Source organism: Pleurodeles waltl, chromosome 9 (assembly GCF_031143425.1).
Source record: "Pleurodeles waltl isolate 20211129_DDA chromosome 9, aPleWal1.hap1.20221129, whole genome shotgun sequence".
NCBI lineage: Eukaryota > Metazoa > Chordata > Amphibia > Caudata > Salamandridae > Pleurodeles > Pleurodeles waltl.
The window spans coordinates 1175549650-1175564397 of NC_090448.1; the positions used below are offsets into that span (position 1 = coordinate 1175549650).

A 14748-nucleotide genomic window follows, 5' to 3' on the forward strand; every position below is an offset into this window, starting at 1 on the left:
TTTTGAACTCTAAAAGCACACGTTGCCACCAGTGGCATAACAAAGGCCCTGCAGCCGCCCTCCAGGGGGCCCTTTCAGCACAGCACCTGCCCTGAGCGAGTATGGAGAGGGGGCTCCTCTATGTTCTTTGCAAAGGGGCACCCTCCATTTTCGTTATGTCACTGATTGCCACTGTAGTTCCTGACACTGAACAAAACTACTTTGTGTGCCAATATGCTCCTTGTGGAAGAGCATAATGCGGTCACTCACAGTAAAGCCAGCCGAAAGAGAGAGAAATAGAAGTTTAATAAAAACAAAATGTCTTTGTTAACACCAGACCTAATTAGGGACCAAGATCCACATGTAGGTAGCTTTTTGCATGTCGCAAACAGCGACTTTTGCTGTTTGCGACGTGCAAAAGCACATTGCGATGCACGAACCCAGTTTTGCGATTCGGTAACCTGGTTACCGAATCGCAAAACGGGTTTGCCACTCGCAATTAGGAAGGGGTGTTCCCTTCCTAATTGCGACTCGCAGTGCAATGTAGGATTGTTTTGTGACCGCGAACGAGGGCGCAAACCAATCGCAGTTTGCACCCATTTCAAATGGGTGCTAACACTTTCGCAAAAGGGAAGGGGTCCCCATGGGACCCCTTCCCCATTGTGAATGTCACTGTACACATTTTTTCAGAGCAGGCAGTGGTCCTGCGGACCACTGCCTGCTCTGAAAAAGTGAAACGAAAACGTTTCATTTTTCGTTTTTGTAATGCATCTCGTTTTCCTTTAAGGAAAACGGGCTGCATTACAAAAAAAAAACTGCTTTATTGAAAAGCAGTCACAGACATGGTGGTCTGCTGTCTCCAGCAGGCCACCAGCCCTGTGAGGGTGGCCATTCCCAAGGGGGTTGCAAATTGCGACCCACCTCATGATTATTCATGAGGTGGGCATTTGCGAAGCCCTTGCGAATCACAGATGGTGTCAGGGACACCATCCTACATTTGGATTTGCGGGTCGCAAATCTGAACCTACCTACATGTGGCCCCAAATTCTTAAAGAAAGTCACAAAAGTGCACCCATGGTATATGTCGTACCCCTATCCTATAAAATATTTGTGAACTGTATTTTAGCATGGGTAAATACGCATGTGTAGATTTGCTCATGTGAAAATCTATTGAGCATTTGCAAGTTCATTTTCCCTCCAGCCACTTTCTTCCCAACCCTGGAAGAAGTTCTAATTCTGCCATTGTCAGGAGTAAATGTCCAACCTTTCTTATTATGGGAAAATATTAGAGAGAAGCTGGTGAAAATCTTTAAAACATGCAGGTTAGTAGGTTTGCAGACTCAAAGGCATTCCAGCCCTGGAAATATTGCTTAATGCTTCCTCCAGCCCCAGTATGCAGATCTGCAGAAAGTTGGCAAAATAAGGAAATTGCTACAGTAGGGATTGAAACTGCAAGTATTCAAGCCCTACTATGGTAGTAGCCCTGGCATAATCAGAGAGGCTATTATCAGAGCTCTTACATAATGAGATTGCTGCCATAATTTGGCGCCACACTACATGGCACCAAAGGGACAAGTAGATATTTTTACAGGACAAGTAGATTTGAGAAGCAACCTGTCTCCTGGACAAGTAGATATTTTAATAAATTCCACACCCCTGCACGCATTCACTTCAACATTCATACACACATTCAAGTACACATACTCACTCCCATCCAAACACGCATACTCACACACAGACGAACATTCACCACAACACTCACACTTGCATACACACACGCATACATACTTACATGTAGACACACTCGCTTTAAAATTCAGACACGCATACCCACATTCATGTTCACATGCAGACACCACACACTCATACACACACAAACAACACCCCCCACCTTTCCACTCCCCTTCCCTGTCAGACGATCGATTTACCTGGTCCGGGGAGAAGATCGTCCGGCAGGGAAGGGGCGCTTCCACCGGCGGCAGCACCCCGCCAGCAGAACACCGCCAGGCCGTATTATTGCTCATAATACAGCGGTTGGAGTCCTACCGGCAGGGCAGGGCCGGTGGTGGAACCGCCAGGGCGCCTCCGCCTGCCAGCATGACTACTGCTGGATTTCTGCTCAAAGTGTGGCGGAAATCCAGCAGTAACCGTGATATGGTGGGTGGAAGACCGCCAGCACTGGCAGTCTTCTGGCGCCCGCGGCTTTGCCGGTCTTCTGTGAAGACTGCCAAAGTCGTAATGAGAGCCATAGTGTAAGGGGGCCTTCTCACATGGAATGTCACATTCTCATCTCTCTCTCTCTCGCATGGGAAAGGATAGAGCAGAGAGCCATCTGGTTCATCTGTCTTATGGCATTCTTTCCGTCTAACAACCTGTCATTGCGCTATCCAATCTTTCCTTAGAGAGTTCCCTAGCTACTAGGACAAGGTATTCCACAATAGATATGATGGAAGCATGTAAATATCCTGGGCCTACACCTGTGGGTTACCTTGAGGCCCCTCACCCACCACACAGAGTGGATCTAAACTGAAATCAGTTGCAGGAGCCTTGCCTATGTACTAATACTGTGCCTATGAGACCATGCACCCACCTATGTCTAGCTTCTGGGCCCCACTGCAGTCCCTAATCCCCCAGAGGTTTAGTTGCCCAAACAAGCTTCCCTCTTATTGTCCTCCTCTAGAATCCACTGCTGCCTGTAGCTATACTGTAGGGCTACCCCATTCTTACTAAAGTGAGGACTGTACACGTCCGCATGGCCCAGGGAAGCCTCCTGCTCCCATGTCTATGTCTTCCTGAATGCTGTGGTACCTGCTCCAGACCTGGATGAGGTAGCAGTCCCCCAGGATGGCTCCCACTAGGCATGTATTGTGCCACCTGCAATTTCTCCCAGCAGTTCTTATATTCTCTCACTCTTAGTTCAATGAACCCATCTCTCTGGACCATTTTTTACCAGGTGTTGTCCTTCACCCACCTGATAAAACACAGAAATGCATCACTCTTACAGCCAGCCATGCACAAGCAGTCACCGTCCTTTGAGAGAGGAATACTGCTGGAGTTCTGCCATCCCTTCTAGGCTGTGTACATTGCATTTCCTTCAAAAGAGCCATCATAGGACACTGATCAGGGACACTCAAGCTTCTTTAATGCATACACTCACATGTGGTGTGGTACAGCATGCTTTTTGCCACTTGCCCTCCATTCACCCACATGGGGGGGACCAGGCATACATCCCAGTCCTTCTGTATTGTAGCTCCTAATAGCATAAAAGGAAAGGGGTCCTTTTGCTGATCCTACAAATGCATTGTACTCAATGTAATGCCGTGGCTCATCCTGCTGGTCCTACTGTACGACAAGATGACTTAGTAAACCCCGGAGCTATGAGGACACAGATAATATTCTTCAAGCACTTACAATATGTTGATGCTATCCTTGTTTTGTTGCCAGTCCTCAGGCTCCGCGGCCACAGCCGTGAAGGAGAGGCAAGCGCAGATGATGGCGCGAGGCTTGCCCCGGCAGAAGCCAATCCTTGGTGTCAACCATGTTGTGCTGGTAGCTTCTGGGAAAGGAGGCGTTGGGAAGTCAACAACAGCAGGTAAAGCTCTGTGAATTACTGGACTCTTTGTCGTTGTATCAGGTGCCATCTAGTTGTAAGTTATAATTCATAGTTTAAGCTGGTCCTCATGTTGATGATTCCTGAATGGATGAAAAACTGAGATATCTCCACAGGTGATTCTGAGGTTTTCATCACAGCTGTCTCAGCAGCGACACAAGTGCCCACTTTTGGGCCTATTCCAATACCGCAATGATTTATGTTCTATTAAATAAGTTACTGGTTTCTGAAGCTGGTGCCTTTAGCTGCCTCTTTTTGAAATAAGGAAGTAAACTAGTTTTTTTGGGAGGGGAGCAAATATATATTTTAATTGCAAAACAATTCATTTTATTGCACTACACACTTTCTTGGTAGTCAGTAATGCATGTAAATAAAAATACATATTTCGGTTTCAAGTGCTGTGGCTCTATCTCACAGTGTAATCTGTGCAACATCAGCATTATTTCAAACTAAGACATTCCTTTCAGGTGCCTTCTATTGTATAGACTGTTCTACTACCTTATTGCTATGACAGAAAGTTGTACCATGGTATAATGGTTGGATAAGAATTGTACGAGGTGCATGTGGATGTATGCACCAAAAGTTGTCATTTTAGAAATAATACAGTCATGCTACAGACATCTTAAACCCGTCCGCTGCTAGCCCCACCCCCTCATGCAAAGCCTTTTTCTGGCTATTTGGGGCAGTTCGCGCTTAGGCCTCTATAACGTTTTGTACACATAAGGTATCCACACCAAATTTGCGTCCCTAGGGGGAAACCAAACCATATACTAAAAAAATGGAATGCGAACAAGGTAGCCCCACCTAGGTAAGTAAAATGTGTAGAGGGGAGCTGGAAGTACTAGAGAACCACAAAGGTAAGTAACACAGCACCCCCAGCCCCCCACCCCAGTGACCAGGAATGCAGGAGTCAAACACTCGGTTTTCCCCAAACCACCCGAAAGGAGGAAAAGAAGAAAAACAAGGCACCCAGAGTAGACTGCAAGAAACCAGCGGTGGATTCCTGAAGAAAAAAGACCTGAGGAGAGAGGGGACCTAGTCCAAGAGTCACGGTGGAGTCCAGGAGAAGTAGGAGCTACTACCCACCCAACTGTGGATTTGGCAGGAGTTGGTCGACGGTACTGAAGAACAAGTCAGCACTGCAGCCCAGAAGCCGGAGAAGAGTTCCAGATGGATCCTGAAGATGTCGCACGCTGGAAGGAAGATTGCAGACGGGTGTCGGTGCAGGATTTCCACCAATAAACCTTGGCAAAAGCAAAGTCGCAGTTAGTGGAAAAGAGGTGCTGCTGGGGACCAGCAAGGCCCAGGAGGACTCAACCCAGGAGGGGGAGCCACAGAGAACCCTCAGCGCTGCAGAGAGTCCACAGGAACAGAGGCAGCGCCCACAGGAGTCCCACAGGACGGGGACACAGGACTCGCTGAAAGAGCCCTTGCAGGACTACAAAAGAGGATCCCATGCCGCAAGGGAACCACGCAGCAGGCTGTACTTTGCAGGATGGCGTGCTGGGGGCTGGAGCTACACCTCACCGGAAGATCCCTTGGAGGAGATGCAACAAGCCTTGGCAGCTGCAAGAGACGCGGTGCACGGGTTGCTGTTTCACGTGGGAAGGCAAATGCTTACCTCTACCAAAGTTGGACAGCTGGCAGAGAGGACCAAGAGGACTACTCCGGACCACCACCCGTGATGCAGGATCCATGCAGCTCAGCAGGCGAGGGGATGCATGCAGCCAGTCGTCGCTTATCGTAGGTGCCTGCAGTTGCAGGGGAGTGACTCCTTCACTCCAAGGGAGATTCCTTCTTCTTCTTGTGCAGGCTGAAGAGCTGCAGTCTTCTGAGGATGCACGGCAAGGGAACTGTTGCAAAGCTGACAGGACCCCTGGAAACAATGTTGCTGAAGAGTCCTTTCTTCTTGGAAGCAGCTTATCAGGTCCTGGAGGTTCCAGCTGCGGTCCAAGGGGCCAGACGTCAAAGCAGAGATTTCAGAGGAGTCCTGCTGGAATCTTGCAAGCCGAATCTGAGGACCCACCTAGGAGAGAGACCCTAAATAGCCCTGAAAGGGGGATTATTCACATAACCACGTACCCACCTATCAGGAGGGGGCTCTGACGTCACCTGGCTGGCCTGGCCACTCAGATGCTCCCAGAGTTCCTTGCCAACCTTAGAATCAAGATGACAGAACCCAAGGATCCTCTGGAATAACTTTGGGCAACACCCCTGGGGTGGTGATGGACAGGGGAGTGGTCACTCCCCTTTTCGTTGTCCAGTTTCCCGCCAGAGCAGGGACTGGGGGGTCCTTGAACCGGTATGGACTGGTTTATGCACAGAGGGCACCAAATGTGCCCTTCAATGCAAACCAGTGGCTTGGGGGGCTACCCCTCCCAAGCCAGACACCTATTTTCAAAGGGAGAGGGTGTTACCTCCCTCTTCCAAAGGAAGTCCTTTGTTCTGCCTTCCTGGGCTTGATCAGATCAAGCAGCAGGAGGGCAGAAATCCATCTGAGGGGTGGCAGCAGCTGGGCTGCCCGGAAAACCCTGTAAGACTGGTGGTAGTAATGCTGGTGGTGCTTTATGGAGCCCCCAGAGTGCATGGAATCTTACTTGCAATATTTGCAACAGTATTGGGGTATGATTCCGACATGTTTGATACCAAACATGCCCAGGTTCGGAGTTACCATTATGTAAGTGGACATAGGTAGTGACCTATGTCCAGTACATGCGTAAAATGGCATCCCCACACTCGCAAAGTCCAGGAAAATTGATCTGGAGTTTGTGGGGGCACCTCTGCTAGTGTAGGGGTGCCCTCACACACAGGTATCTGCACCCTGCCCTCTAGGCTGAGGGGGCCTACCATAGGGGTGACCTATAATGACCTGGTGTAGTGACCTGTAGTGAAAACGGGTGCATGCACCCGTTTCATGCAGGCTGCAATGGCAGGCCTGCAGAACCCTTTGCATGGGCTCTCAATGGGTGGCAGAATAACAGCTGCAGCCCATAGTGATCCCCTGGAACCCCAATGCCCTGGGTACCTACATGGGGGACCAGTGTGCCAATTGTGGGAAGAAAAAGCTACAATTTAGAGGAGATAACAAAACTATTGGGGTCCTCGTTAGCAGGAACCCAGTAGACGCAGTCAAACACAGTCAAACATACTGGCAACAGGCAGAAAATGGGGGTAATCATGCAAAGAAAGAGGGCACTTTCCTACAGTTACGGATCAGGAGTGGCTGGAATTAGCTTGCCCATACAGGGAAGGCTTCAACAAACTACATATTTGTTTCTGAATCTCTTGCTTTGAATAACTCCATCTCAGGAGTATCTTAAGCTGCTGCTTAGCAATGCTTAGGGAAGTTTTCAGGTGCTTTGTGTGTTTTCTGTGCTGTCACTTGTTTGGGGCCTGCAGCAACATTTATATATAAAGACTTGGCTGTTGTAGTTGCTTCTATGGCCGGACATCTGTATCTTAAAGTCATTCATCAATGATCTAATTTGTATGTTCAATAATCAAACAATACTTTGTAAGAAGTTGTAATAATCAGAATAGAATTTTAGGAAAAAATGCTTTGGGGTGATAATTAAGGATAGTTAATTATTCATTGTAATTATTCATATCAAGAATCTTGGGAGCAGATTTAAGATTCACCTTTACTCAAACATTTCTGTATTTTTGACTAAACTCCCCCCCCTTAAGTAATTGTATTTCTATAATTTATGTTAGACTGGATTTTCTCATGGGTGTTTCACATTTATGTTGAAGTCCTGACTGCTTTTGTATGTCTGCCCCAGTTAGTGAACGTTGCTTGGCTACAGACCCAGTGTGGAAAGATGTGCCTATGAGTAGAGTGGCGGTGTCACACCTCCTGACCTCTGTACTCCCTTTGAGTTAACTCCTCTGTGAGCACTGGACTCTGTCAAGTGCAGCCTATATTGTGTCTCCCTCCTTTGCTCGCTATAAACCTGACTGTTATATTGTTTTATACTGTATGGTAATATTACGTTGCGCTGAATAGCTTTAGTTACGAGTAGCATGCTACACTGTGTAGGGTGTGTGGTTGGAAGGATGTTGTCTCCGTTGTGATCCAATACAGCAAGTGTAGTCGTCATGCTTGATGAGCCCCAAGGTGCGGTTATCGTGTTATGGGACGTAGCGCTTAGCAGAGAGCTGGATGAAGAAGAGCGAGATACATGCTCACAGTTTATGGTTTTCAGTGTGCTGGTAGCTTTGAGCAGCTCAGCAGACCCCTTTATGATATTTCTTATGTTCATAGTCCACTTGGCTGGTTACCTCACTACCATAAAGACTCCTTTATGGTATTTCTTATGTTCCGAGTCCACTTGGCCGGTTCCCTCACTAGGTTGCCATTCTGGACTGTTAACTTTGTTTAATTAGCCTTTCAATGGGTGTACCTAAAATAACTCCCTACTCATAAATATGTATTTCTTTCTTACAGTAAACCTGGCCCTGGGCATAGCAGCCAATGATTCGGTGAGTGATTGTCATATATCTGTTATAATCCACGGAAATTTTCGGTACCTTGAAACAATACCTACTTCCATTCTTACGGTCTGGTAGGAATATCGGTACTTACCTATAATAAGATGATATTGCTATTCAGTTGTACAAATTAATTAGGGTGAGATATGATGTCACAGTGCCTGGTCCTGTATCGTGCAAACAGCTTTGGGAGCTCCCCAAACAATTTACAAGGACACTGTAAGCAATTTTAAGGTTTTTGTGGATCCTTCATAATAACATCAAAGAGCTCCATTGATTTGCAAATTAGATAAATCTCTGCTTGAGGACTCTATGATGAAGCAGGCCACTTGTACCCAAATGGGTGAGAGTCCTAATAAAACACTTAGGCGTGCCATATAAATAGTAGGGTTAGGGAGATTGCGATAACTTTGTCAGTGGGTCCCTTCTCTATTGATTGTCTGTACTTGGAAAGTCAAGGTGACCCTCTCAAAACTTTCTCACAGCTCCACCCGCCTATTTTTGATAAAGAACTACAGCTCAAAACAACTGAATGTTCTTCTTGGAAATTGCAGATGTTCAAATTAAAAGTAGCTACTGCAGGACATAGAGTTAGAAGAGCTGGCGATGCTGAGGATGTCGGCTAAAAGGATTATAGTGATCCATGGACAAAGGAATAAACCAGCTGGTCCACAGGGTGGGGAGCATGAAAGAACAGATGCTTAGTTTTAGCTGGATTTTGTTCTTGAGAGCAGCCAGACATCCATCATTGTGTGGAAGCGAGCTCAACTTAAAGTAGTTCGGTAGGTTGCATAGATTAGAGGAAGGGAAGAATATATGTTAATATGAGTTCTGATAGGTATCACATCTTTTTGACTCAGGTAGGAGTTCCCTGCTTTATACAGCAATGATTGAATTAAATATACATCAGTTTAATTCAAGCCTCGTCACATCCACATTAATAGTTTGCCTGTTGAGTTGCAACTCACCTGTGCCAAACTTTGATTTTATGGGCCATGAAGGGTCCTTTTAAGGGCTGTGTAGTTTATTTTCTAAAAAGCCCTAATTTGGACTGTTTGTGAAGATAGGATTTTCTTTTCCTAGGGCTGTTCACGTATATTTTGTGACACTTTTAGCCACTAAAAAAGTACTTTGTGTGAGCACTTTATACATAGCCCCCATTACAAGTTTGGCGGTCCCACCACAGGACCGCCAAACTCGCAGTGAGGACGCCACCACCCTGGCAGTGGTGTCCCCCCGAGCATATTACAATGTTTTTGCTTGGCTGACCGGTGGGAACATTGCAATACACGTTCCCGCTGGTTGGTCCTATAAAATGGTGTCCTATAAAATACCTGTCCATCTGCTACAGGTGAAATGAAGGTGCAGTAGGTAGGCAGTCTCTGAAGCTCTCAAGAAGTGGCACTCATCTCTGGGATGCAAATGCCATAGATCCAGAGCTTTTGTACAAACTATGTCAACATCATGGACATAATGGAGACTTTGAATTTTCTAGTGTGCTGTGGCCAGAATAATCAAGTGGACTGAAAATTGTGATCTGTTCTCAGCAGTGCCTCTTTTTGCTAGACTGGTTTCTGATTATTGACCACATCCTTCATTTAACTTTTTTAATTTGACCTTCGAAGCCTTGACCCTTAGCACATTTCCTTTTGGAGACTTTCTGTGGAAGCACCATGTCCACCAGCAATAACTTGGTTACTATTGATGGCCATCATCTTTGGTACACATCCCTGCCCAGTCAAGAAAAGTAATCATGCTCTGAAATCACTTATAAGCACCCCCCTGCTTCCAGTTAGGTTGCTCCATGCTTATTAGGCAATTGAATAATTGCCCACTCATGCTTTGAAGTGGATGTCTGCATAAAGCACAAAGAAGAAACATATTGGTTAATTCAGATCCATCAGCATGTGTGCTTGAGAAGTGATGTTATTTTCTTTAGCTGAACTATCTGCAACCATAAAAAAAATAATTATTGTTTTTTTGTGATGACACATGCATGTCTTCTTTCTTTCTTGTGTCAGACGAAGGCTGTTGGTCTCCTTGATGCTGACGTGTTCGGCCCTTCCATTCCCAAGATGATGAATCTGAGTGGAAATCCAGAGGTGTCAGAAAGTAAGTTAAGTAATTCCTGACCTCCAAAGAGTTTTATAAACTGAAATAGGATAGATCTTAGATTATGTGACCCTGCTAACTGAAGAAGGGGTCATACAGAAAGGATGAGAGACCAATTGCATGGCATTAGGCAGACCTTAGAGCAGAAGAGAAGCCTTGTATGTGAGGCTAGATAGATCTTACAGAGAAGGGGAGAGGGAAGAGCTCTTTCTGGGAAGAACACATTTTTGCAAATACTAAGCAAAGCATTTCAGGACATTGTAAAATGTACCATTTTTTAAGGGTATCAGTGGAGCATTCCAAAGATGATGCATGTTTTAATGACTTTCTGGGGACAAATATACTTTCTTATAAATTAGTAAATTGGCTTTATAAAAGAGGATGGAAATAAAAACTTTGCAGGGAGTGAGGGAGGTCCTAAGGGGGTGCAGAGAATGTTGGATTTATTCTTGGCAGACATTGCACTGCTCAGCAGTGCTTTTCAGAGTCTGGAGACAACCTGAGTACAATAGCAGGATTCAAGCCTATTTTTTGTGGGTGATTGCTTTTAGTTTTCTTTCTCTCTCTCTCTGTTTGTTCTTGTCAGAGCTGCAGCTAAAGTATAATTTTCTCTTGCTTTTGTTACATTTCCTTATCTCAAATTATCAGCATCCTTCCTCTTCTCCAGTGTCACCATTTTGCTCCAGATTAACCCATAATCACTCCATCAGATCCTTATCTCCACAGCTGTCTTGAGTCTTCTCTTTACTTCTCGGGTACACTTGTGTTTTCCATACATTTCCAGCCTCCTTGAGTAATGCTTATTTTTATTTTTTTAGATCCATTCATCCAATTAACATGAAACACTAACATAATACACACAATTTACTCTTCTCTAAAAATAATTAACTCTTTAGTTTCCAACACTGCTTTTCAAAATGTAAGTTATGTTTTAACTCCTACATCTCATAGTAAAAACGCACAAAACGTATACTACATTTGGACTACTTTTGTCTGCAAAGTGAACTTTGTAGTATTCAACTCTTTACTTACCAGATGACGGGGCGAGGAGAGACCGTTGAGGGTAGAAAGTCCTGTAAATGTAGTAGGAGATGGAAGCTATGTAATGATTACAGGGAGGTACTGAGTTTATATTTTTTATTTTTCAGAGAACCTAATGAGACCACTTGTGAACTATGGGATTTCTTGGTGAGTAGACTTCTTTCATTTCGGGTTTTCCTGCTATTAGGGCCTTCACAAGGTTGAAAGGTAACACTGATGGGCTGAGGAACTCTTACTTGGGGGAGGTGGGAGGTGTCTTTTTGGCATGTTGTCATCTCCTCCAGGTAATATAGCTGCTGATATCTAGGTGAGTTGTGAAGCCCCATCTCACTGTGTGTAAGGAATCCATCAGATTGCACTGCAAGGAACAAGGCTGAAATGCCTTTGCTTCTTTTTAGTTTCCAGCCAGGGTCTCCATGTGCATTGCTCCTCCAGGCCTGGGTATAAGTCCACTAGTGATGCTTATTCGTTTTTCAGAAGCACAGTTATTACTTTATTTTTGTTCCTTCCCCACTTCCTTGCTGCAGGATAATAACCATTTGGATTATCTTCCTCCTCAGCATGTCCATAGGTTTCCTGGTTGAGGAATCGGCCCCAATTGTGTGGCGTGGCCTGATGGTCATGTCGGCCATGGAGAAGCTGCTGCGGCAGGTAAGGCTGGTCTTTGTCAGCATATACTGTCTGTATTTTGAGAGGGTCCTCCTATCTGTGTATAGTGAGAAGTTCCTGCTGTGCGTATTGTGAAAGGTTTCAATTATCTGCTTCGTGAGAGGTCCATGCTGTTTATAGTGAGAGGTTTCTGCTATCTGTGTATAGTGAGAGGTTTCTGCTATCTGTATATGGTGAGAGGCTCCTGCTACCAGTATATAGTGAGAGGTTCCTGCTATCTGTATATAGTGAGAGGTTCCTGCTATTTGTGTATAGTGAGACGTTTCTGCTATCTGTATATAGTGAGAGGTTCCTGCTATCTGTGTATAGTGAGAGGTTCCTGCTATCTGTATATAGTGAGAGGTTCCTGCTATCTGTATATAGTGAGAGGTTCCTGCTACCAGTATATAGTGAGAGGTTCCTGCTATCTGTGTATAGTGAGAGGTTCCTGCTATCTGTGTATAGTGAGAGGTTCCTGCTATCTGTATATAGCGAGAGGTTCCTGCTATCTGTGTATAGTGAGAGGTTCCTGCTATCTGTGCATAGCGAGAGGTCCCTGCTATCTGTGTATAGTGAGAGGTTCCTGCTATCTGTGTATAGTGAGAGGTTCCTGCTATCTGTGTATAGTGAGAGGTTCCTGCTATCTGTGTATATAGTGAGACGTTTCTGCTATCTGTATATAGCGAGAGGTTCCTGCTATCTCTATATAGCGAGAGGTTTCTGCTATCTGTATATAGTGAGAGGTTTCTGCTATGTGTATATAGTGAGAGGTTCCTGCTATCTGTATATAGCGAGAGGTTCCTGCTATCTGTATATAGCGAGAGGTTCCTGCTATCTGTGTATATTGAGAGGTTCCTGCTATCTGTGTATAGTGAGAGGTTCCTGCTATCTATATATAGTGAGAGGTTCCTGCTATCTGTATATAGTGAGAGGTTTCTGCTATCTGTCTATAATGAGAGGTTCCTGTTATCTCTATATAGTGAGAGGTTTCTGCTATCTGTATATAGTGAGAGGTGCCTGCTACCAGTATATAGCGAGAGGTTTCTGCTATCTGTATATAGTGAGAGGTTCCTGCTATCTGTGTATAGTGAGAGGTTCCTGCTATCTGTGTATATAGTGAGACGTTTCTGCTATCTGTATATAGCGAGAGGTTCCTGCTATCTGTATATAGTGAGAGGTTTCTGCTATCTGTATATAGTGAGAGGTTCCTGCTATCTGTATATAGTGAGAGGTTCTTGCTACCAGTATATAGTGAGAGGTTCCTGCTATCTGTGTATAGTGAGAGGTTCCTGCTATCTGTGTATAGTGAGAGGTTCCTGCTATCTGTGTATAGTGAGACGTTTCTGCTATCTGTATATAGCGAGAGGTTCCTGCTATCTGTATATAGTGAGAGGTTCCTGCTATCTGTATATAGTGAGAGGTTCCTGCTACCAGTATATAGTGAGAGGTTCCTGCTATCTGTGTATAGTGAGAGGTTCCTGCTATCTGTGTATATAGTGAGACGTTTCTGCTATCTGTATATAGCGAGAGGTTCCTGCTATCTGTACATATAGTGAGAGGTTTCTGCTATCTCTATATAGTGAGAGGTTTCTGCTATCTGTGTATAGTGAGAGGTTTCTGCTATCTCTTTATCATGAGAGGTTCCTGCTATCTGTATATAGTGAGAGGTTCCTGCTATCTGTATATAGTGAGAGGTTCCTGCTACCAATATATAGTGAGAGGTTCCTGCTATCTGTGTATATTGAGAGGTTCCTGCTATCTGTGTATAGTGAAAGGTTCCTGCTATCTGTGTATATAGTGAGACGTTTCTGCTATCTGTATATAGCGAGAGGTTCCTGCTATCTGTATATAGTGAGAGGTTTCTGCTATCTCTATATAGCGAGAGGTTTCTGCTATCTGTATATAGTGAGAGGTTTCTGCTATGTGTATATAGTGAGAGGTTTCTGCTATGTGTATATAGCGAGAGGTTCCTGCTATCTGTGTATAGCGAGAGGTTCCTGCTATCTGTCTATAGCGAGAGGTTCCTGCTATCTGTGTATAGCGAGAGGTTCCTGCTATCTGTGTATAGCGAGAGGTTCCTGCTATCTGTCTATAGCGAGAGGTTCCTGCTATCTGTGTATAGCGAGAGGTTTCTGCTATCTGTCTATAGCGGGAGGTTCCTGCTATCTGTATATAGCTAGAGGTTTCTGCTATCTGTATATAGCGAGAGGTTCCTGCTATCTGTACATAGTGAGAGGTTCCTGCTATCTGTGTATATAGTGAGAGGTTCCTGCTATCTGTGTGTAGTGAGAGGTTCCTGCTATCTGTGTATAGCAAGAGGTTCCTGCTATCTGTATATAGTGATAGGTTCCTGCTATCTGTGTATATAGTGAGAGGTTTCTGCTAACTGTGTGTAGTGAGAGGTTTCTGCTATCTGTGTATAGCGAGAGGTTCCTGCTATCTGTGTATATAGTGAGAGGTTCCTGCTATCTGTATATAGTGATAGGTTCCTGCTATCTATATATAGTGAGAGGTTTCTGCTATCTGTATATAGTGAGAGGTTCCTGCTATCTGTGTATATAGTGAGAGGTTTCTGCTATCTATGTGTAGTGAGAGGTTCCTGCTATCTGTGTATATAGTGAGAGGTTTCTGTTATCTGTGTGTAGTGAGAGATTTCTGCTATCTCTTTATCATGAGAGGTTTCTGCTATCTGTGTATAGCGAGAGGTTCCTGCTATCTATATATAATGAGAGGTTCCTGCTATCTGTATATAGTGAGAGGTTCCTGCTATCTGTATATAGTGAGAAGTTTCTGCTATCTGTATATAGTGAGAGGTTCCTGCTATCTGTATATAGTGAGAGGTTCCTGCTATCTGTATATAGTGAGAG

At 44.8% G+C, this 14748-nt stretch overlaps 1 protein-coding gene across 2 annotated transcripts in view; it reads left to right on the forward strand.

Annotated features, from left to right (window-relative positions):
- NUBPL (NUBP iron-sulfur cluster assembly factor, mitochondrial) overlaps positions 1–14748 on the forward strand; it is a 78786-nt gene that overhangs the window by 24257 nt on the left and 39781 nt on the right. For both annotated transcript variants that reach the window (XM_069209092.1, XM_069209091.1), the window contains exons 2-6: positions 3424–3571; positions 8037–8071; positions 10102–10192; positions 11341–11380; positions 11794–11884. In XM_069209092.1, coding sequence (XP_069065193.1) covers positions 3469–3571; positions 8037–8071; positions 10102–10192; positions 11341–11380; positions 11794–11884 — 360 coding nt within the window. In that variant the 5' untranslated portion in view covers positions 3424–3468. The remainder of the gene's footprint in view (positions 1–3423; positions 3572–8036; positions 8072–10101; positions 10193–11340; positions 11381–11793; positions 11885–14748) is intronic.